Source organism: Alligator mississippiensis, chromosome 3, assembly GCF_030867095.1.
Source record: "Alligator mississippiensis isolate rAllMis1 chromosome 3, rAllMis1, whole genome shotgun sequence".
Taxonomy (NCBI): Eukaryota; Metazoa; Chordata; order Crocodylia; family Alligatoridae; genus Alligator; species Alligator mississippiensis.
In genome coordinates this window covers 39,350,035-39,372,934 of record NC_081826.1, presented here as the reverse complement: position 1 = coordinate 39,372,934, position 22,900 = coordinate 39,350,035, and the positions used below count along the sequence as shown (strand labels likewise).

Sequence of the window (22,900 nt, the reverse complement as noted above, 5' to 3'; positions counted from 1 at the left end):
TTCCACTTGTAAAAATTTAGATATAACCGGAAAAAATAGCATTACATACTTTCCTCATTAAAAATAAATAATTATATTCATTTTATATATAAACGATATATATACACTTTTATACATATATTCTCCTAATACTGAACAGAATTACTAGCCTTAATGAAGGGTATTTTAAAGCATCATTTCTTCAGCTGGGGGGAACCATTGGTAACAGACTTCATCAGTAGGCGGTTTGTGATCATGCATGAGAGTGTGCATCAGTAACAGCATCCCTCCACAGTTTTTGCTTGTGCCTTTATAACTAAGCAGAGTACTAAAACTGTCAAAATTCTGCTTCCTCAGGGCCACAGTTGCTTAAATTACCCACAGGTCACTTGACTAGCAAAGACATTGGTGCCAGAAACTCAGGGGTCTGTGGGGAGTTACATGGATGTACAGTTTGGGTCTGTTCCAATGTCCTATTAATTTCCCTGAAAGGCTTTTGGTAGAATAATCTGTATCAGTTAACAAGATACAATTCAGTCAGATAAGATTCTGAAGAGTGTTATCATGTCAATCATTCTGAAAGTGCTTTTCTGCAAGGATGTAGAAGCCATCTGTGAAATCTGTAAGTAACAGTTTTTAAATAAAATTGTCTAATGACAAAAATTGGTTACAGTGATTAAAATGAATGTCACTGCATATCAAAGTATGAGGGACATGAGGCATTCTTTAAGCATTACTAAGACAAATTTGCTGCAGACAAAATGGCCATCATTGTTATTACTTTTTTACACATGAAGATATAAAGTACATTTGAGATATTAATGCACTTTAACAGAAAAACATGTGTCAAAAGTATATGACCTGCTCATTGTAAGCCTTGAAACTTCAAAAGAAAAACCAAGATGTATTAAGGAGGTCTTTGTAAAATTCCAGCACTTCACCTCTTAAGGAAAGACTGTAGCATGATCTTTGAGAATTCATCACGCTCACACGCACAAAATCAAGTACTGTTTTATATCAAATCTAGATTGACAACAGTGTTTTCCTTCGTCTGTTCTACCCACATAAGAAGCCAGTTTCGTAGCCTGGATATGTCCTGGGGCTGAAACCTCTTATAAATATGAGAATTTTCATTTTTTATAACGGCAAGCTGGGTATGGTATCCAGCTGTGGGTCTGCTTATATATTGTTTGCAGTTTTCCCTGGGCTTGTTTTATACAGTATGTGGCAATATGTTGTCATACAAATTCCATGATTAATGCTTATTTACAAAAGATTGTGTAAATATCTTAGAACTGAGTCAAACAATGTGCAAGTTAAACAGCATGTTTTCTGAATTTTGGAATGACATATCCCAGGAGAGTATTGAGTTGGATAGTGGATGTTCTTTCTCCGTAGAGAGAGCAGTTTCATGTGCTGCATGGAATTGTCATTTTAATATGATTTAAAAAAGAAATTTCTCTTTACATTCAGTGTAATTCATTATGTTCATACTTGTGTATGCAAACTTGCCTTTTTGTAGGAGTCCACTAAAAGGACAGTCAGTATCTCTATTTGTTAAATAAGCCAAAAATTATTTATTACTTTTTATTGTTAAAACTAATGAGAATTTTCCAAGACCAGGTTTGTGACTGATATTTTTATGAGCTGCATATTGTAGTTTGATTTTTCTACTGTATATTTAGACAAGTCTCTTATCAAAACTAACATGCCCTAGGTGTCATAAATTCATTTTATAGCAATTCAGTTGCTTATCAGGGCACTAGGCATTGTGAAATCTCGAGTTCTGTTCTGTAGTTCAAATAGCAGAGGAGTGTGATGACTGTGATGATTTTTCTACACCTAATTATGAAGAACTCAATTTTTAATTTTTTTTTTCCTTCTAGGTCCAGCTGCTGTATGAATTGGCAGATATCATGGGTAAAGTCTGGAATAAGATTCAGAAGAGAGGTATTCTGTATCAGTCATCCATTTACGTGGAGTCTGTGGCAGGGCCTGCTCCTCCTAGTTCTCCAGTTAAAAGTAGTGTTGGTACCGCTCCACCAGATATCAGCACATATAGCCCATCTGCTGACATCGGGACCACAACAGAGGTAAGTTTTTCTGAAAAATAATATCAAGTAAAGGAAATCTATAAAGTATGGCAAGTGGCTAATTAAAAATCACAAGAATAAAGAAAAAAGAGTAACACCTTTCCTAAGTAGTTATAACCATGTAATGATGCAATACTCTAAAATTTGGGAAATAAGTGAAGAAAAGGAAAATGATAGTTGTATATCCGGCTCACCTCAGTTAGAATTGGCTGAATGCTGATTCTTTTATAAAGTGCAAGAAAATAACGTGCAAGTGGTTTTGTTAAATTATTATTTGAATGGTAGTGATGAATGATTTATGTTTGTGCCTCCTTTTGCCCCAGTATTTCACAAGTGGTTATGGGCTGGGGATATGTCTTTAGTGGGAGTGTCTACTTGAGATGCTTTACTGCACGGTAGACCAATTTACTCTGCAGTAAGCATCACCATCTATATGTGCAGACGCTTACTGTGCAGTCAATTGGTCTACTCCATGGTTAACTTGCTATTTGCAAATGCAGGTAGCAGATTAACTGCAGAGTAGTTACTGCAGAGCCAGGGCCAGGAGCTCCTTGCTGCCAGGGCAGGGGGACATTGTCCCAGCCTGGGCTCCACCATTGGAGCCCACCCCAGCAGTAGGCAGCTCCTGGGGGCAGGGATCAATTTCCCAGCCCCTGCTTCAATTGCAGAACCAGGGCCAGGAACTCCCTGCATGTGGAGAGTTCCCCGCCCAGTCTGGGGCAGGTCCCAGCCTCACAGCTCTTTCCCAGCCCCATGCCCCAGTCAGCTGATCGAGGCATGGGGCTTGGAAGAGGGGCAGGTCCCAGCCCCCTGCACTGATCCACCAGTGGGGTGGTGAGCAGCAAGCCTCTGGCTGGGCAGGGAATCTCTGCCAAGCTTGGGGGTCACTGCTAGCTGCCCCACTGGTGGGACAGCTTCCGGTTTCCCCTGGCTGAATGTGGAATCCCTGCCCAGCCTAGGGCTCACTGCTAGCTGCTCCACCAGGAGATCAGGGCAGGGGGCTGGGATCTGCCCCTAACCCACAGCTGTTTCCCAACCCCCTGAGCCCAATCACAGAGCTGGGGCCGGGAGCTGCCTGCTGCCGGGGCAGGGGAATATTGTCCTGGCCCAGGCTCCGCTCCCTTGGCACGGCTTTACAAGCACTCGTGGTGCTCGGGCCAGGTGCCAGATGATTGGAAGATAGCCAATGTGGTCCCCATCTTTAAAAAAGGGAGGAGGGAGGACCCGGGCAACTATAGGCCCATCAGTCTTACCTCAGTCCTGGGGAAACTCTTTGAGAAGATCATCAAGGAGCACATCTGTGATGGGCCGGCATCAGGGATGATGCTCAAAGGCAACCACGATTTCATTAGGGGCAGGTCATGTCAGACCAACCTGATTGCCTTTTACAATCAGGTCACAAAAGCATTGGATGCAGGTGTCGCCGTGGATGTAGTCTTTCTGGACTTCAGCAAGGCCTTTGACACTGTCGACCACCCCATCCTCATTAAAAACTAGGCAACTGTGGCATTGATGCCTACACAGTCAGATGGATTGCAAATTGGCTGAAGGGTCATACTCAGAGGGTGGTGGTGGACGGGTCATGTTCAACCTGGAGGGAAGTGGGCAGCGGTGTCCCCCAAGGCTCGGTCCTTGGGCCCTCACTGTTCAATTTCTTTATCAGCGATTTGGACAACGGGGTGAAAAGCAACCTGTTCAAATTTGCTGATGATACCAAAATTTGGGGTGAGGTGGGCATGCTGGTAGGGAGGGAAGGACTGCAGCAATACCTGGATAGGTTGCAGGGGTGGGCTAACAAAAACAGGATGCGTTTCAATACGGACAAGTGCAGGGTGCTGCACTTGGGCAGTAGTAACCAGCAGCACACTTATAAGATGAGAAACTCCCTTCTTGAGAGCACGGAGACAGAAAGGGATCTTGGAGTCATCGTTGACTCCAAGATGAACATGGGCCGACAATGCGAGGTCACGGTTGGCAGGGCTAACCAGAACTTATCATGCATCCACAGATGCATCTCAAGTAGGGCCAAGGAGGTGATCCTCCCCCTCTACACGACACTGGTCAGGCCACAGCTGGAGTACTGTGTCCAGTTCTGGGCACCCCACTTCAAGAGGGATGTGGACAACATTGAGAGGGTCCAGAGGAGGGCCACCCGCATGATCCGCAGACACCAGGGCAGACCCTACAATGAGAGGATACGGGACCTGAGCCTGTTCAGCCTTCACAAGAGAAGGCTGAGGGGGGATCTTGTGACCATCTATAAACTCACTAGAGGGGACCAGAAGGGTTTGGGGGAGACCTTGTTTCCCCTAGCGCCCCCCGGGATAACAAGGAATAACAGCCACAAGTTGTTGGAGAGTAGGTTTAGATTAGACATCCATAAGAACTACTTCACAGTTAGGGCAGCTAGGATCTGGAACCAACTTCCAAGGGAAGTGGTGTTGGCTCCTACCTTGGGGGTCTTTAAGAAGAGGCTTGATGCCTACCTGGCTGGGGTCATTTGAGCCCAGTTTTCCTCCTGCCCAGGCAGGGGGTTGTGCGGGCCGGGAGTGGTCCGAGGCCCTTTTTTCGCACGGCGGGCTATGGCCAGCAGCCCGGACATCCCGGGTCGGGGAAGGCAGGCGGCACACTAGAATTAGGCACGGACGCTTAGCGGTTGATTTAAGATTATTTTACTTACACTGAAGATGGTCGCGGTGCAGGCAGGAAAACTTGCTTGAGTTGCAGTTACAGACAGAAAAGAAGAGAGGCGGACTAGAGTTCCTTCCCGTGAACCTTCTAGCCCATCCGGTTGAAGGCTGTAAACCGCGAGCCCGTCGTGTCAACCGAAGAAAGTAACTCAAAGCAAAGAGCTCTGAATACACTCACACGAAGTTTGCTAGGCTCCGTGGAACTTGCGCGCAGGGAAGGGTACGTCGAGGGATCAGGCGGCGACGGGGAGAGGCGAGAGGCTGATCAGACCCCTATAGCCTTCTTGAGATACAGACCCCTATAGCCTTCTTGAGATACACACTGGGTCCGATAGGCTCTGCAGCGCTTAGATCTTCATGAGATGTGAAGTTCTCTTCCTCCTGATAGTCGTGGAGTCCTCCAACTTGGGCGGAAACCGCTCAAGCCTCTTATATGGCTAGCAAGCCAATCGCTAGCTGCCACGTAGGAATAATTTAGAACTGGCCAATAGTGGGACACAAATCTGCATACGAATGGTGGGAACTCCTTGCACCGTGCATTTCTCTTTTTGCAACTAAGAAATGCACCCTGCAAAGAAAGCTACGAGTGGCGGGAAATAATTTAGCAGTGCCGAAGCGCACACAAACAAAAATCACACCCTTGGGTTGTGACAGGGGTCAGACTTGAAGATCTACAAGGTCTCTTCCGACCCTAGTTCTATGATTCTGTGATTCTATGACTAGAGCCTGCCTCAGCAACAGGCAACTCCCAGGGGCAGGAACCAATCTTCTAGCCCCCACCAGGGGGGCAGAGCAGGGTGGGGGCAGATCCACTCCCAAGAGGGAGAACATATAGATATGCTCCCCCATAGGCTCTCTGCACAGTATTTTTACTGCGTAGTAAGCTGACTTTGAATTTATTGCACGTGTAGACATGCCCAGTGTGTGCCTGATCATAGCCCATATGAGTTGCACAAGGTTATATAGATAAACATAGTTAAGCTGGGAAAGGAATCTTCCTTCTCTGCCACGCTGCTGAATCAAAGGTGGTTCTCTACCTACATCTATGCATCCTCTACGGATGCAGTACCTATGAAGTAGTTATTATTTGGCTGATATAGTATGACTTGTGGTTGTGCAAATTGGACAACAAGCTTGATGCTTGTAATTTTGCAGGACTATGTCTGTCAAGGTTGGTTGCTTCAGTTAATCAGTTGTCTTGATTTTGCTCTAAGTTTAGGTCACGGCTGTACAGATGAATAAGGGGATAGCTAATAAGCACGTGAGGATGGGATAGGCATCAGTACCTTGCCAAGTTTTATGGAGTGCCTGTTTCTTATATAGATATGAGCTTGTGGCTAAACCAATTGTGAAGCAACTGCTTCTTGTCTGAAAACTGAGACACAAATATGGAATAGTAGATTACAGGAACAGTGTTGTCCAACTAGCAGTTTTCATTCTGGAATTAAGCAAAGTTGTAACCAATGTTGCTTTATACAAGGATTGGGCAAAATATGGCCCGCAGGCCAAATTTGGCCCACCAGTTGACCCTATCTGGCACTCCAGCCACCATCAGGAGCCTGAGGAGGGAGGGTTGTGTCCTTGGCCACGCAGGGCCACAAAGTACACAGACTCCTCCACCTTCCACACCCCTCTATATCTATTGCCCCCTGCCACCCAGCTTCCTGTTGGTGCAGCATCTATGTAGTTCTGGCACCACAACCACTGGCAGCCAGACCTACATGGGATAGGGTGCCACGCAGCATGCCGAGTAGCTGTCCCACCGGCTGCACTGAGCTTCTGCCACTGCAGCACCACTAGGAGGTGAGTGTATGCTGCCGGGGCGGGGCTCGGCCCGAGGCAGCCACCGCCAGCTTTGTTAGTGTGGCATGGCAGCAAGCAGCAGCTCATCATGGCAGGCAGGTGGGTGGGACAGCTACTCAATGCACTGTATCACACCCTGTACCATGAAGGCCAGGTTGCTGGTGGCCGTGGTGCCAGGACTGCACATCATCAATAGGAGGTCAGGTGGCGACAGGGCAGAAATGGATGCAGGGGGAGAAAGGAGTCTGCACGTTGTGCAGCCCAGCCTAGCCCAGCTCCAGCTGCGGCAAAACAGAGCCACTCAAGGTGCAGCCCTCCCTCCTCAGGTTCCCAGCAGCAGCCAGTGGGTTGGAGAGGATCAGTAGGCATCTTCTCCTCCTTCCCCCTCCTCTGCCCCCGTCCATCAAGAACTCACTGAAACTCCTTAAGTGGCTCTTCAGCCAAAATAATTGCCTGAACATGCTTTAAACTATCCAGGTAAAGTACATGAATTTCAAGGCAGTGTCTGCAAAAAGTGAGACAGGGATCTGAATGATTGACTTTCATATAAAATTAAAAAGATGATTGTCATAAAAAAAATGTTTGCCTGAGCTGGCGTTCATTTTTTTTATGTCAGTTCCATAGTTTCATAGTTGGAAGGGTTGGAAGGGTCCTGAGGAGATCATCTAGTCCGACCCCCTGCTGTGGCAGGAAAGAGTACTAGGGTCAATTGACCCCGGCCAGATGTTCGTCCAGCCTCCTTTTAAAGACCCCCAGGGTAGGAGCCAGCACCACTTCTTTTGGAAGTTGGTTCCAGGTCCTAGCCGCCTTGACAGTGAAATAGCGCTTCCTAATGTCTAGCCTGAAACTACCCTCCGCTAGCTTGTGTCCGTTGTTTCTTGTAACTCCCGGGATTGCTCGGGGGAACAGGGATTCTCCTAATGCCTGCTGGTCCCCCTTGACTAGTTTGTAGACTGCCACTAGATCCCCCCTCAGCCTTCTCTTTTGGAGGCTGAACAGGTTCAGGTCCCTCAGCCTCTCCTCGTAGGGCCTGCCCTGCTGCCCCCTGATCATGCGGGTGGCCCTCCTTTGGACCCTCTCCATATTGGCCACATCCCTCCTGAAGTGCGGCACCCAGAACTGGATGCAGTACTCCAGCTGTGGCCCGACCAGTGTCGCATAGAGGGGGAGGATCACCTCCTTGGACCTGCTTGAGATGCATCTGTGGATGCATGACAAGGTATGGTTGGCCTTCCTGACCACATCCCTACACTGTTGGCCCATGTTCATTGTGGCATCAATGATGACTCCAAGATCCTTTTCTGTCTCAACACTGGTGAGAAGGGAGTTCCCCAGCCTGTAGGTGTGCCGCTGGTTCTTCCTCCCCTGGTGCATGCCTTGTCAGTGTTGAACCCCATCCTGTTCTCTTTGGCCCACCCCTGTAACCTGTCTAGATCCACTTGCAGCCTGTTCCTTCCTATTAGTGTACCCACTTCACCCCACATCTTAGTGCCATCTGCGAACTTGAACAGGGTGCTTTCTACCCCCTCGCGCAAGTCACTGATGAAGATGTGAATAGTGTGGGCCTGAGGACCGAGCCCTGGGGAACCCCACTGCACATGTCCCTCCAGGTTGAATAAGACCCGTCCACCACCACCCTCTGGGTGCGACCCTCCAGCCAGTTAGTGACCCATCTGACCGTGTAGGCATCAACACCACTGTCTCCTAGTTTCTTACTGAGAATGGGGTGAGAGACCGTGTCGAAGACCTTCCTTAATTCCAGAAAGGCTATATCCACTGCGACACCTACATCCAAGGACTTGGTGACCTGGTCATAGAAGGCCACCAGGTTGGTTTGACAAGAGCTGCCCCTAATGAACCCATGCAGATTGCCCCTGAGCATAACCTCCCCTGCTGGCCCTTCCTGGACATGTGCCAGGATAATTCTTTCGAAAAGCTTCCCCAGGACTGAGGTAAGACTCATGGGCCTATAGTTTCCTGGGTCCTCCTTCCTCCCTTTTTTGAAGATGGGGACCGCATTGGCCCTTTTCCAGTCCTCCGGCACATCACCTGAGCACCATGAGTGCTCGTAGAGCTGTGCCAGAGGTCCCGCAATGACCCCTGCTAGTTCCTTCAGCACTCTGGGGTGGAGATCATCAGGACCTGCGGATTTAAATACATCTAGTCCCTCCAGAAGTTCCCTGACTAGGTCCTCATTAACCCTAGGCCTGGTTTGCCACCCACAGGGCCTTTGTGGGGGGCAGTGAGGGAGATATCCGGATCCCTACTCAGAAATACGGAGGCAAAGAAATTATTGAATATGTCAGCTTTACCGCCAGGTGAGATGACCAAATTTCCTAGCGTGTTCTGCAGAGGCCCCACGTTACTTGGGACCTTCTTTTGCCCCCCTATGTATTTGAAAAAGGACTTCTTGTTGTCCTTGATCTGGGTTGCTAGTCCCAGCTCCATTTCCGCCTTGGCCTTCTTGACTGCCCCCCTACATTCCCGAGCTACCGAGGTATAGACATCTCTTGTGATGGCCCCTCCCTTCCAACGGGTGTATGCCTCCTGTTTTGTTTGGAGACGTTCCCGGATGCTTTTGGTGAGCCATGGGGGCCTTTGCGCCCTCTTGCCCCCTTTGATTCGTGTAGGGATTACTTCCCTTTGATCTTGGAGGATCGTCTTCTTAAGGAGTGACTGCTCCTCCTCAGTTCCTCAACAGGACTTTCCTTGGGTTTGCTTTATTAATATGTATGTTTATTATCTCTTATGCAAGATCTAGGCGTGGGTACAAAATTGAAGATAAACAACTGCGACAAAATGGTGCAGTCACCAAACCAACTTTTTAACACCTACTGACATTAAAGCCCTTGTTTATTAAAGCCAGAAACCACCACTTCCATAAATAGAAGTGTGCTTTTCTTCCTCTTATAGAGACTGTCATTTTTAGTGTATATTTTGTATCCAAGGCACTACCTGAAACTGATTCAGTATTTTTTAATCCATTAGTGGCCAAGATGGTTGTGATAATATAGAACCAGGTTAAATCTCCATCTTCTTTTCCCTGAAATTGTTTTTCACCATTTATTTTGCTTTTCATTTCTTCACTTGTTTTCAAGAAAACGTTAAATCCCAGCCAAGCAAAATTTGTCTTGACCTGAACCTAAACCAGGTTTTGTGAATTACCCAACAGAGGATGATATTAGAAAATGCTAACAACAGTTTTTCTCTCTGAAGCTAAGAACATCAGGTCAGCCAGCTAGATGTGTGTTTAGCAATAAGAGTCAATATAGATGCCCAGTGTTTGCTTAAAGCATCACTGAAACTTCACACAGATTTACTAGCTTTCCTAATACAAATGTGCATTGCATTATCATGCAGCATAATAATTTCAGCATATTTGTGTTTTCATAAAATCGTATATTGTTCTATATAAAACATTTGGTTTTGTATGCCTTTGAATTCTAGTTCTAAGACAACTGGAGGATATGTAGTAGTGGAGAACTGTATTTACTCTATGACTTTTGAGAAAAGCAAAAGTAATATTTGAAGTATGTTAAAGTAAACTTAGGTGTTTGTGCCAGAACGGGATCATATTACATTGAAACTTATAGATTTAAACCTATATGACTGATAGCATGGCATAATAGAATACTTAAAAATAGGGGTGCACCAATAGAGATTTTGGGGACAGGTACCGATAGCCGATTTTTAAGGAGGCATATCGGCCGATACCAATCTGATTTCCAATACAGCATGGAGAGCTGCATGCAGCTAGTAAGTTTGTTGTGGTAGGAGGGAAGGGGTGTGAGGGGGACAGATCAACATACCCTGTGGTGAGGGAGGGGCTGGGGCAGGTGCTGTCCAGCTGAGGCAGGGCACAGGATGAAGCCACAGCTCATCAGGGGAGTGTGGGGGAGGGATGGCAGCTCTTGCTCCTGCATACAACCCCGGAGGGCGAGGGGGCATGTGCCCCTAGATCTGCATGGAGTGGGGTGGGCGGGCTGTATCTGCAGGCTGGAGCCAGGGCTGCACCAAACTCTTCTCAGTGGGGCCTGGGCTCAGCATGGGTGGCTACGGAGGGGGCTGCAGTCACCCCAAATTTCTCCATAACTCTGCTCCCAGTGCTGCTGCCACTCACCTGGTGCACCCCTGGTTCAATGCCTCACCTCCCCCCATGCATCAGGAGGAGCTGGGGCTGCACCAGACACGCAGAAGCAGTGAAATTTGGTGTGGCTGCAGCTCCTCCATAGCCTCCTGCCAAGAAGAGCCTGGGACACATGTTCCCGCTGTGCTATCCCGAGGTGCGTGCAGCGGTGGAAGCTGTCCCCTCCCCCCCCATGGGCCGTGGCTCCGTCCTGAGCCCCATCCCACCCCGGCTGGGTAGTGCCTGCCCCTGTCCCCCTCACACCACTTCCCACCCCCCACACACACACTTCTTCCCTCCCTGCTCCCCTTCCACCACAATGGATTTACCAGCTGCACGCAGCTCTCCATACTTCCAGGTTGTGCTCGTTGCTGCCTGCCTGCATGCTGTGCTGTGGCTGATGCTCATGTCCAGGCATTTATCTGCCAAATTATCAGCCGCATCGAGTCGATTTCTGATACAGCCAATTTTCTTTATATCAGTACTGATCCAACATCGGACCGATATATTGGTGCACCTCTCCTTAAAAATGTCCATAGTTATGGGTGCACCAATAAAGCTTTTCTTGGCCGATACCAATAGCCAATTATTCACTAGGTATATTGGCTGATACTGATCTGATAACCATTTTACAGGAGCACAGCTGGGCAGTGTGGAGAGCAGCTCCCTGCAGTTAAGTCTGTGGAGGGGAAGGGGAGTGGGGAGAGGGAAGAAGTGTGGGGAGTGCAGATCAAGGCCCCCACAGTGAAGGAAAGAGTGGGGCAGGGGCTTGGGCTAGGGGCTCTGCCCAGCCAGGGCGGTGAATGGGACCCCAGGGTCAGAGATAGGAGCAGGATGGAGCCGTGGGAAGTTCATCCAGGGGATCAGTGTCCTGGCACTTAAAAATGGTGGTGGGATGCTTGAACTAAGGCTCATCAAATGAGCTTTAGTTCAAGCACTGCCAACACAGTTATTGAGCACAGGGACACTTAGGAACAGAGCCAAATGCGGGCAAGAGTGGATGCAGGCTGCTCACTATGGGCTCAAGTCTCTCCACCCTGCTGCCTTTGCCCCGGGACCTGTGCACTGTCTGCGTGTCCCCTGCCCACCTGGCAGTAGGAGGCACAACTCACCACCACCACTGCTGCTGGATGGGCAGTGGACCAGCATGTGGCTCCCAGACCAAAGGCAGCAGGGCAGAGAGCGCCAATCCACAGCAGGCAGCCTACCTCCACCCTGTGCACAAATCTGGGGAGGCACATGCCCCCCCATGCCTCTCCCAGGAATTGCACTCAGCAGCAAGGAGCTGCCTCCCCTTCCCACCCCTCCACACCCCCTGGACTAGTCACCTACGGCTCCATCCTGCTCCCCACCACAGGGTTCTATTCACTGCCTAAGCTGGGAAGCACCCCCAGCCCCTGCCTCACTCCCTCCCTCAGTGTGGGGCCCTGATCTGCCCCCCGCATGCTCCTTCTTTCCCCCATGCCCCTTCCCTTCCACAGACTTACCTGCAGGGCGCTGCAGGTACTTTACAGCTAAGGAACTCAAAACACTTTGTATCGGAATTGTACCACTGGGGTAGTCTTTTGTATATATGCATTGCAAAATCTTATTCATGCTTTGGAGAGTCTACAGTCTAAAGAGGCAGAAAGTCAAAGTATAAGAGCTGGCAAAATAACAGTTGAGCTAAATTACTTTGCTTCATGGTATGTCATTGGCAGCATCAAGATTAGAACGCTGGATACTGAAGTCCTAATTCAGTACCCGAACCAGTGGATGTGTCAACTCTGTGATTCTGAGGTGGGCATGATGACCAACATGAAAAAGGAACAAAGACATGAACAGAAAAGAAGACAGTAAAATTTGGGAAAACCTGTGTGTTTTGGAAATGAAGGCAGAACTCATTTCCTAGAGACCTTTCTTGTAGCTGTAAGAAAGCATGGTCATCCCTTCTAATCTAAACTTCTTCTTTGCGAAGGTACTAGCTGAAGTGAACTGAACTACTGTGAAGGCTGTTTTATCATCCAACACCGCTCAGCAGGGCGCTGTGCGCTGCCTGGGATCTTGATGCAACAAGATATTTATAAATCCTTTGCTCATTTAATTGGAAACAATCACATCTAAGGCCCCAGGTTTTAGCTGCTTTTAAATTGTTTTGATTTGGTTGACGGTAGGCCTGTGCAAATAGGGAAATATTCGATTCAGATTTGGAGGATAGCGATTCAATTCGGAGATTCGGATCACTGTTCTGAATTGATTCAGCCGAATCGGCTTTAGAAGATTTGGCACTGATTCGGATTGGTTGGAGAGAAGCAAGCACAGCCAGGCAGCTGCAGGCTTTCTTGCAGCTCCTCTGGCTGTGTCTGCCTCTCCCCAGGTGGGGGGAGCCATGGGAGAAGCCCCCATGGCTGCTTTGCCCAGCCCCATCCTCTGCCCGACCCCAGCCTTGTCCCAGCACTTAAAAAAAAACCCCACAAAAACAGCAGCAATTGGGGTGTCCGGATGCTCATGGGAGAGCTGACCTGTGCAGCGTGAGGCAGTGGGGGGCAGCAGGAACGCCCCCCAAACCCGGCAGCCCCATGGCAGCTTCCCCATGGTGCAGGTGCAGTGCGGCTCGGTAGGGTGCTGTGCGCTGCCTGGGAGCTGAGGCCTCTGGGTTGAGCTGTATTGGGCTCCAGCTGACACGTGGAGCTGCCCCAGCTCCCAGACAGCGGACAGGACCCTGCCGAGCCACGCAGCACGCATGCCATTGGGCAGCTGCTGCGTAGTGCCAAGCAGGGGGGTGGGTAATCCCTGCTGCACTCCACTGTCCTGAACTGTGCAGGTGGGACTCTGCCACGAGTTCTCAGAGACCCTAATTGCTGATCCTGCAGCCGGTGAATGCGGGGCTTTTTTTTTTGCTTTTTTTCTTTTTAAGTACCAGCTGGGGCTAGGCAGGGGATGAGCCGGGGTGGCCAACCGTAAGGGCTTCTCCCACGGCTCCTCTGGCTGTGCCAGGAAAAACCACAGTGGCTATCCCCTGCTGCCGCTTGCCCAGCTGGCGTGGGTGGGGCACGATGCAGGCGAGGCTTGCTCTGGGCAGCAGCAGGGCATAGCCCTCTCTCCCAGCACTGCTGCACCCTCATCAGCCCTGGAAGTGGGGGCTCTGCCTTGCCACCACTTGCCAGCTGGCATGGGGGTTGCTGTCATAGTACCAGGGATGGTCTCCTAAACTTTGGGATAGAGTTTTCAACCCTCTTAATGCAGAAACAAGCCATGCCCCACCCCCTTCTGTGAGGCTGGGATGCTTTCCTCCTGGAAGCAGTTCATCTTAGGGCTCCCTTTTTCTCATGGGTGCTTAACTACAACAATCATATAAAAATCCCCTGTGTGTAGATGGACCATGTAGCCCTAGCCCGCTTGGAACTGAGGATAAAATAGGGCATTTGGTCCTTTGTTCAGAATCTGATTGCCACCCATTCATGTGGGATGGAGTTCTACACTTATATTTAGGATTACTCTGATCCCATTGAAAGCCTTAAGCCTTGCCTACACAGGGTCTCTTTATCCAAGTATTAATGGTACCATTATAATTACACCAGTGCTAAACCCAGGGTAGATGCAGTACAGAAGTATAGCTACCCTGGAAGACATAGCTGAGTAGCTACACTGCTATACAAAAAGCAAACTAAAAAATCAACAACAATTCAGTAGACAGGATCTTGGCTTTTTAAGGCTTCCCCTTTATAAGGCACAGCTGTCAGCTCTACCCAGTTGCCCAACAGCCTACAGCTGTCAGCCTCTAACACCAAGGCAGTTCTAGGAAGCTAAAGCTAGTGTAAGAGTTTAGTCCTTTCATTTAAGGATGGGTTATTTTATATATACCCTAAATTGTCATTTTAGTAACTGTGGAAAGGTTCTATTTGTGTCAGCACGGATTGAACTAAAGTAGCCTGCTCACTAGAACCAAAGCTAGCCTTTCCAAGCCTTTATTGCATCACTGCAAGTATTGCACTCAATCTTTGCCTGTCACTTTCTGGGGTGTCATCTTTAAAAAAAATCCTTACATTTAAATAAAGAGTGAAACAAGTCCGTAGCTGTCCAGTGCTCTCTAGCTGCATGTGTGACATTACTCAGCTATCTCCTTCAGAACGTTTCAGAGCACTGGTAAGGAAGTAGGTGTGTGTAGGGGAAAGGTATAGGCAGCAACGTATTTCATAGAAATAGGGGCAATCGGAGCCTAGAGTGACTAAGAAACAAAGATAAGGTAAGCAGAAGATAGGACATGGTGGTACCTTATAGACTAACTGGTTCAGAAAGACGTACTTTCGTAGACAAGAATTTACTTCATCAGATGCTAGAGAAAAATTAGTGTGAACTAAGGCACAAGGGAAAACTGTGGCTCAGAGGGAGCCAGCGTTCTTTTTGGGGAATAATGGAAGTGGACAAATGAATTGAAGGCGTCTGGTAGGATAGACAGAGCAATCTCCACACCCTTATTCCAGGCTATCCCTGTCCCTGCTACTGCTCCTGAGCCCTTTTGAGATTAGCTATTTTCCCTTCCTTTCCCTACTGTCTAGATTCCCTAAGGATAACATTGAGAGTCTTAATGCTGACACCCAGTTGCAGGGGAACTAATAGGAAAAATTCTGTTGTAGTTGCACACTTGAACGGTCTGTACAAAGTATTGTGAACAGTATTTTACCATTTCAGTTCCCTTTAAGATAGAACTTTTCATACTTGTATATGACATTCAGCTGATATGCAGGGTGAGATTTTAAACAGGACTCAGCATTTAGTGCTTTTTCACCTCAGTCTTCATAGGCAAGGTTAGCTCCCAGACTGCAGCACCTGGCAGCACAGTCTGGGGAGGAGATGAGCAGCCAACAGTAGCAAAAGAACAGGTTAGGGACCGTTTACAAAAATTGGATGTGTACAGATCCATGGGACTGGATGCAATGCACCCAAGAGTGCTGAGGGAGTTGGCCAGTATGATTGCAGAGCTGCTATCTTTGAAAATTTGTGGGAATTCAGAACGATCCCAGATGACTGGAAAGGAACAAATATAGTGCTCATCTTTAAGAAAAGGAAGGAGGAGGATCGAGGGAACTACAGACCAGTCAGCCTCACCTCAGTCCCTGGAAAAATCATGAAGTAGGTCCTCAAGGAATCCATTTCTAAGCACTTGGAGGAGAAGAAGATGATTAGGAATGGACAGAATGGATTCCAAGCGCAAATAATGCCTGACCAACCTGATTGCCTTTGATGAGATGATGGGCTCTGTGGATGTCAAGAGAGCAGTGGACATGAATGTGATATTGACTTTAGCAAAGCTTTTGATATAGTTTCTCACAACATTCTTGCAAGCAAGCTAAGGAAGTATGGGTTGGATGAATGGTCTGTAAGGTGGATAAAAAACTGACTGGATCAGTGGGTACAAAAGGTAGTAATCAATGACTTGATGTCTAGTTGGCAGCTGGTATCAAGTGGAGTGTCCCAGGAGTTGGTACCAGGGTTGATTTTGTTCAATATCTTAATCAATGACCTGGAAGATGGGATGGAGTGCACCCTCAGCAAGTTTGCAGATGACACAAACTGCAGGGGAGTAGTAGATATGTTGGAGGTAGGGCTAGGATTCAGAGCGACCTACACAAATTGGAGGATTGGACAAAAATAAATATCATGAGGTTCAATAAGGGCAATGGCAGGGTCCTGCACTTTGGAGATGGAACAATCCCACGTACTGGTACAGGCTTGGGATCGACTGGCTAAGTAGCAGGTTTGCAGAAAAGGACCTGGGGATTACAGTGGACAATAAACTGGATATGAACCAACAGTGTGCCCTTGTTGCAAAGAAGTCTAACAGCATACTGGGTTGCATTAGCAGAAGTGCTGCCATCAGATCAAGAGAAGTGATTATTCCCTTCTATTCAACACTGGTGAGGTCATATGTAGAGTACTTTGTCCAGTTCTGGACCCCTCGCTACAGAAAGAATGTGGACAAAATAGAGAGAATCCAGCGAAAAGTAACAAAAAAGGGTTAGGGGACTAGGGCACATGGCTTCTGAGAAGAGGCAGAGGGAAAAGGGCTTATTCAGTCTGCAGAAGAGAAGACTGAGGGGTATTTAATAGCAGCCTTCAACTACCTGAAGGGTGGCTCCAGAAAGGATTGAGATTAAACTGTTCTCAGTGTTGGCAGATGACAGAATAAAGAGCAATTGTCTCAAGTTGCAACAAGGGAAGTTGTTTAGATTAGATATTAGGATGAACTTTCTCACAAGGAGGGTAGTAAATCACTGGAACAGGTAACCCAGAGAGGTGGTGAAATCTCCATTCTTGGAGGCTTTTAAGACCCAGCTAGACAAAGCCTGGGGATGATCTAGTTGGGGGTGGTTCTGCTTTGATCCAGAGGTTGGTCTTGAGGTCCCCTCTAACCCTTATTTTCTATTATTGTATGATTGGCCAAACACTGCTCCCCATGATGGGTACTTTTGAAAAAACAATCTTATATTCTTAATTTTAATCAGAAATTTATAAAGTAATTCATAATTAACTGATACAAATTGTTAAACTGTTGTGACATTCTGAATTTTTTTAAGGAAGCACTAGAGATGGTAATAATCACATGAAACACAGTATGTAAATGTAGCTGCACTCTTTGTGCTTCCTGCTGCAAACTAGCAGCAGCAAAGGTACATTCATTAAACAGCAATATATATTTCTATAGGTCTGACTTTGGATGAGGGTTCTTGGCTTTCAAACATTTTATTTTCAAACAGTTTTAAAACAGTTCTGTGATTGGAGATTGGCACTAAAGTTCACTAACATGTAACATTTAATTTATATATTTACATTATTATATCTTGAGACCGTTTTTTAATTAAAATTTTTGTGTTGCTTACATCGTCCTACAATTTACATTTAAAATCGTGACGACTGTCAAACAAAAATACCTCATACTCCTGGGTATGATTTTTTTAATTTTATACATTTTACAGTTAAAATATTACTCTAATTCTATTGGGGTTGAATGATTATTTTTAAAAGCTTCTTTCAAGTGCCATAGGCTTACTATAAATGAATATAAAGAAAGCGCACTCTAACAATTGTTTGTATTAAACAGCAAAAGAAGTATTTGTTTATAAGATGATTTATACTTTAAGCTGTTAGTAATTCTTTTCATGCTGACAAGTTGATAGGGAGCACTGCACTCCTGTGTGGATAAAACTATCTAGCTTCCTGAATTTCAGTCTGGGTGGTGGTGGTGGTAGAGAGGAAAACATGAGTGAGAGGCTTAAGTACTGGGGCTTAGAAACAGTTAATCATTTTTACCACCCCAGCATTGGAACAGGGAGAGCAAAGGTAGTGCAGACTACAACAGGCCACTTGTTACTGTTTACTTAAGCACAAACAGTGGTAGAAGTGTTTAGTCCTTGGGGAAACTCTGTGATTGAACAAGAACGCAGAAGTTATTTTGATAAGACATAGCAGAAGTGTGGCCAAAGCTGTGATCATCCCTGAGCTTTAAGGCAGGCCAAGGATGAAGGCCTCATATGTTTGGTTCTTCCTGATGAACAAAGATAAATTCTGCTAAGAAAATAAACTTAGTATTTTGGTCAATTTGCAACAATTGGTGAAAGAATTAAATTGTATACTTTAGGACTTGGCATAAGGAGGTGTGGGAAAATAGTACAGCATTTCTGATTCTGGCTTCATCTTTCTGTAGATCTGGAAACAGAGCAGAAAATTAATGCATAAACATATTTAACAATACCATGCTGGGTGGTGGAAATTCAGAATGAAGATTGAAACTGCATGAGAAAAAAGAACATGGTTTCTTATATCACTGCAGTTTCTAACGTTTTTAATTCAAAGCAACAAATTTATTTATTTCTAAAAATGTAAATGCATTAAAAAATTAAATGAAGTCATACTTTTCCTTTGTGCATTACCTTTACAGACTCTCATTCTTTCAGTCCTTGCGCCATGTGCCAAGGTAAGTGTATGCAAGACCAATAAGGCTAGGGAAAGACATTACACACAAACTGGTATAAGTGATTGCAAACAGGTTTAAACCTGTAGCAAAACAGAAGTTGAGCACACACAAACCGGTTTCAAAATAGCCAAATCCGATTTAAGATAAACCTGGATGAATGTAGTATCAGACTTAACTAATTTAAGTTAAACTGGTCCCAGATCCCCTCCTGACTCAAGTTACCTTGAAGTCCCGCGGCATCTCAGGATGCTTTGTGGTCACCTGAAACCTCCCCCCTTGCAGGGCAGCCCAATGGAACATGGCTCATGCTCTGCTGCTCCAGCCCAGGACCTAGCTGGCACCACCCCTGAGCTGTCACAGAGCTGCACAGCTCCTTTGCCAAGCTGCAGCTCCCAGCTCTGAGCAGCATGCAGCCTAGCACAGGCAGGGTGGTGGGGGAAGGGCATGGGGAACTAACATAGATGCTTCCTTCAGGGTCCACGCAGCCCTGGCTTGGCCAGCATGCTGGTGGGAGGGGAGAGAGGGGTGGAACAAACAGAGAGCCTTCGCTCAGGATCAGCACAGCCCCAGCTCAGCCAGCATGTACCCCAGAGCTGGGGGGGGGGGAGGGGGGGCACACAGGGAGAGCCAACACAGCAGCTTCCGTGAGGGTCCCTGTTGACTCCCCTTGCCAACTCTGGGCTGCCTGCTGGCTGAGCTGGGGCTGTGCCTCCTGAGGGAGGTGTCCATTTTGGCTCCCTTCACACTCCCACCACCAGCTCCAGGCTTTGTGCTTGCCCAGTTGGAGCTGTGCGGACCCTGAGAGAAACGTCCATTTTGGCTCCCCTTGTGCCCCTTGCCAACTCTGGGCTGTGTGCTGACCCAGCCTAGACTGTGCAGACTCTGAAGGAATTGTCCGTGTTGGCTCCCTACACCCTCCTCTGCCTGCTCCAGTAGGGAGCCAAGGGTGTCCAGAGGGTCTGTGGTCTAACAGAGCTGACACCTCAGTTCCCGCCCCTGCCCAGCTTTGGCTTCTCCCATGCTGCCACTAGTGCAGGTGCCAAGCATACCAAGACCCACTCTGAAAGCCTAGGGCTCAATGTGGGGAGGCTACACAGTGACAGCAGGGTTTGGGTGCATGTGCCCCACAGCCAATCAAGGATGGTCCCAGTTTAGCTAGGCTCAGCTGCCCTCAGCAATGTCCAGCAGGCAGAGAGGTGTGCAGGTGCACGCCCTGGCTTCTGATCTCGGGCAGTGTAGGCATCTGTTTCCTCTCCTCCCTAGAAGGAGAAATGTGTGTTATGTTCTCTCCTGATCCAATACAGACAGCTTAGAGCAGGGGTGGGCAATTATTTCAGGTGGAGGGCCGCTTAACGAGTTTTGGTGAGCTGTCAAAGGCCACAAGGGTTGCCCGCCCCTTGATAGTTGCCCCGCTCCCTGGCCGCCATCTTGAGACAATGAGTACCGCTCTTAACCCCTGACCTTTGCCAACAGAAGTCCCTCCCTTTTCCCCAGACTACTCCTTTTGTGGGGAGAGTTAGCATCTTGAAACTGGAAAAGAGAACAAATTACAGTAAAAGTTATGGTATCTGGCATCCCCCAGGAATGGGGGATGCTGGATAACAAAATATGCTGGTTAATTGAGCAGTCCGGGCTGCTGCTTCTCCTCCTGCATCTGGGGCATCCCACTGCCCCTCCCGCTGCATCACCGCCCCTCCAGTGGGCCCCGTGAGACAGGGAGGTGGGCTCCACACAGCCTCCACAAACCCCCGGGCCGTGGGGGCTCAGCAGCACAGGCTGCTTTGCCCCAGGCCGTAGGGACTCGGAGAAACCGGAAGTGCCGCCATGGGCACTTCCGGTTTCATTTTATCATACAAGCCAGCATGCTGCTTAATTGAGCATGCCGGCTTGTAAGATGCCGGTTAACAGAACTTTTACTATATATACTAAAAAAATCAAACATCAACTGTAACTTATTTTAATGTTGTTTAAAAAATATTTTTATCCAGATTAACATATGTTTGCATAGTGTATCTAGAGGCAGTTCCATTATAGCTCAAAACACACTCTTGTTTATTGTGTGTGGTGGGTTGTGGGTATGGGGGTTGGGCATGGAGGGGGTGGGTGTGGGGCATATAGGTGGGTTGGAGATATGTGGGAGGGTGTGTGTTTGGGTGTGGTGGGAGTGTGGGGGCTGTGGGAGGGGGTGGGTGTGTTAGGGGGCGTGGGTATGGGGAGGCTGGGGATGCGGGAGTGTGCGTGGGGGCTGTGGGGTTATGGTGGGGGAGTGGGATTGTGTGGGGGAGCTGTGGGTGTGTGGGGTTATGGTAGGGGGTGTGGATGTGTGGGGGGGCTGCAGGAAGGTGTGGGTTTGTGTTAGGGGTATGTTGGGGGGGTTGAGGGGTATGGGAGGGTGTGGGTGTGTGTGGAGGGGGTGGAGGGGTCCATGCAAGTCCCTGGAGCTGTATCTGGTGGCAGCAAGCAGGGCCAGCCCTGCCCAGCCCCATAGCAAACAGCTGTGCTTCCACCTTAGTCCCCAGCTGCAGATGGCAGTAGCTTGTGGGACCAGCCCCATAACGTGCAGCTCCCGCCCAAGTCCCTCGCTGCACATGTCAGCAGTGTGCAGGGCCAGCTCCACCTGGCCCAGTAGTGCTCCCACCTGAATCCCCGGCTGCATGTGGTGGCAGTGTGCAGGACCAGCCAGGTCCCAGAGCATGTAGTTCCCAGGCTCCCACCTCAGTCCCTGGTCTCGTGGTGGCAGCATGTGGGGCAGCCCCACCTGGGCCCATGGTGCACAGTTCCCCACATTCCCAGCCATTTCCCCAGTGGGAATCCCTGGCCCCAGCCCAGTGGAGGGTGCAACCAGAGCCTGCTGCAGGGGCATGCCACTTATAGAGGAGCAGCCTAGGGCAAAGGCTTATGGAGGGGCCCCATGGGCCAGACTGAGTTGCCTGGCAGGCTGGATCCAGCCCCTGGGCCGTATTTTGCCCACCCCTGGCTTAGAGAAATGCACACAAATTGAATCAATTCCTCCTTGGGCTTTTTGACTGTCTGTACTTAACCTAAGAGAAAGGCTGTGTCTGACCCAAGATAAAAACTCTCTCCGTCCAAATTCTGCTTTCCAGGGCCCAAATATAGTTTTGGTTCCCACAGTTGTGAAAACACATTTATTGCTCCTATCTACCATTACAAAGGAAAATACAGGCCATCCCAACTGCTTAAATCTGTCCAAACTTTTGAAGAAGTCAGATAGGTAAAAACAATGTTCTCCTTTGTGCTATAATTAATAGTGTCCACCATAATATATAGGCATAAAAATAAAGGCCGTTTGAAAATTGTACCTAAATACACAAAGATTCATGGAAACAAACTGTCAAACTTTTGCACCACCCTTTGGTACCCACTGACATGTAATGCAATGGAAATACATATGAATGTGTAGAGAAGATATTTAATCAGTGTCACAAGAAAGGAGGTTTACACTGTTCTGAATTGTATGCTACTAATTCTTGTGTACAGTTTAATGTGTAACCTATTAGAGCCCTAAAGGGTTTGGTAATATCTTGACTCAAGAAATCAGTTCTTGCCATAATGTTGTCACGGTTTGTCATCCCTTGTGCTCCATCTGCACTCTTCTCTGTTCAAATAGGCTTTATGACTTTGGAACATGCAACTTCTCTTGGCTCATCAAAGTCCAGCCATAGTAAACTTGTAGTCACACTGTGAAGCCCTCCATTTTTCATATGATAGGAAGCAAACGGCTGAGCTGATGAGGCTGGAGTAGAAGGATTGAATGAGAGTTTGAAATGCTGCTTGCTTAGTTAGCACTGTGAAGCGCATTGGAACCTGATATCATTTTTATTCTTTGTAAACCACAAAGATTAAAAGACTGATGCTATGAATAAATAAATACGGAAGGTTTAAAATTAAGTCTAAATATAAGAACTATCAGTATGTCAGCCTTGTTCTTATCCTGTATTAGCAGCTGGTATTTTTTCATTGTACTTCTTGTTTCTGTATTTTTTTGTCAGCTTGTTTTCTCAATATAATATTGTTATAACCCATTTATTTCCTAAGAATCTCTTCTCCCACTCTTCATTTCCTTCTCTATAAGGCACTTCTTTCTCTTCAGAGTTGCTCTTTCTTGTTTCTTCTTTGTCCTCTATCTGGTTTTCACGTTAGAATTTTTTCCTGTCTTTTGTTGTTATTTCTTAATTCCTTCTTCTTTCTGGGCATGTGCACTCTAGTTACTGCAAGGTAAAACTAGTGAATGGGA

At 47.5% G+C, this 22,900-nt stretch overlaps 1 protein-coding gene across 2 annotated transcripts in view; it reads left to right on the top strand.

Annotated features, from left to right (window-relative positions):
* Positions 1-22,900, top strand: part of VPS13B (vacuolar protein sorting 13 homolog B) — an 877,527-nt gene that overhangs the window by 491,182 nt on the left and 363,445 nt on the right. For both annotated transcript variants that reach the window (XM_059723846.1, XM_006263597.4), the window contains one exon: positions 1,866-2,072. In XM_059723846.1, coding sequence (XP_059579829.1) covers positions 1,866-2,072 — 207 coding nt within the window. The remainder of the gene's footprint in view (positions 1-1,865; positions 2,073-22,900) is intronic.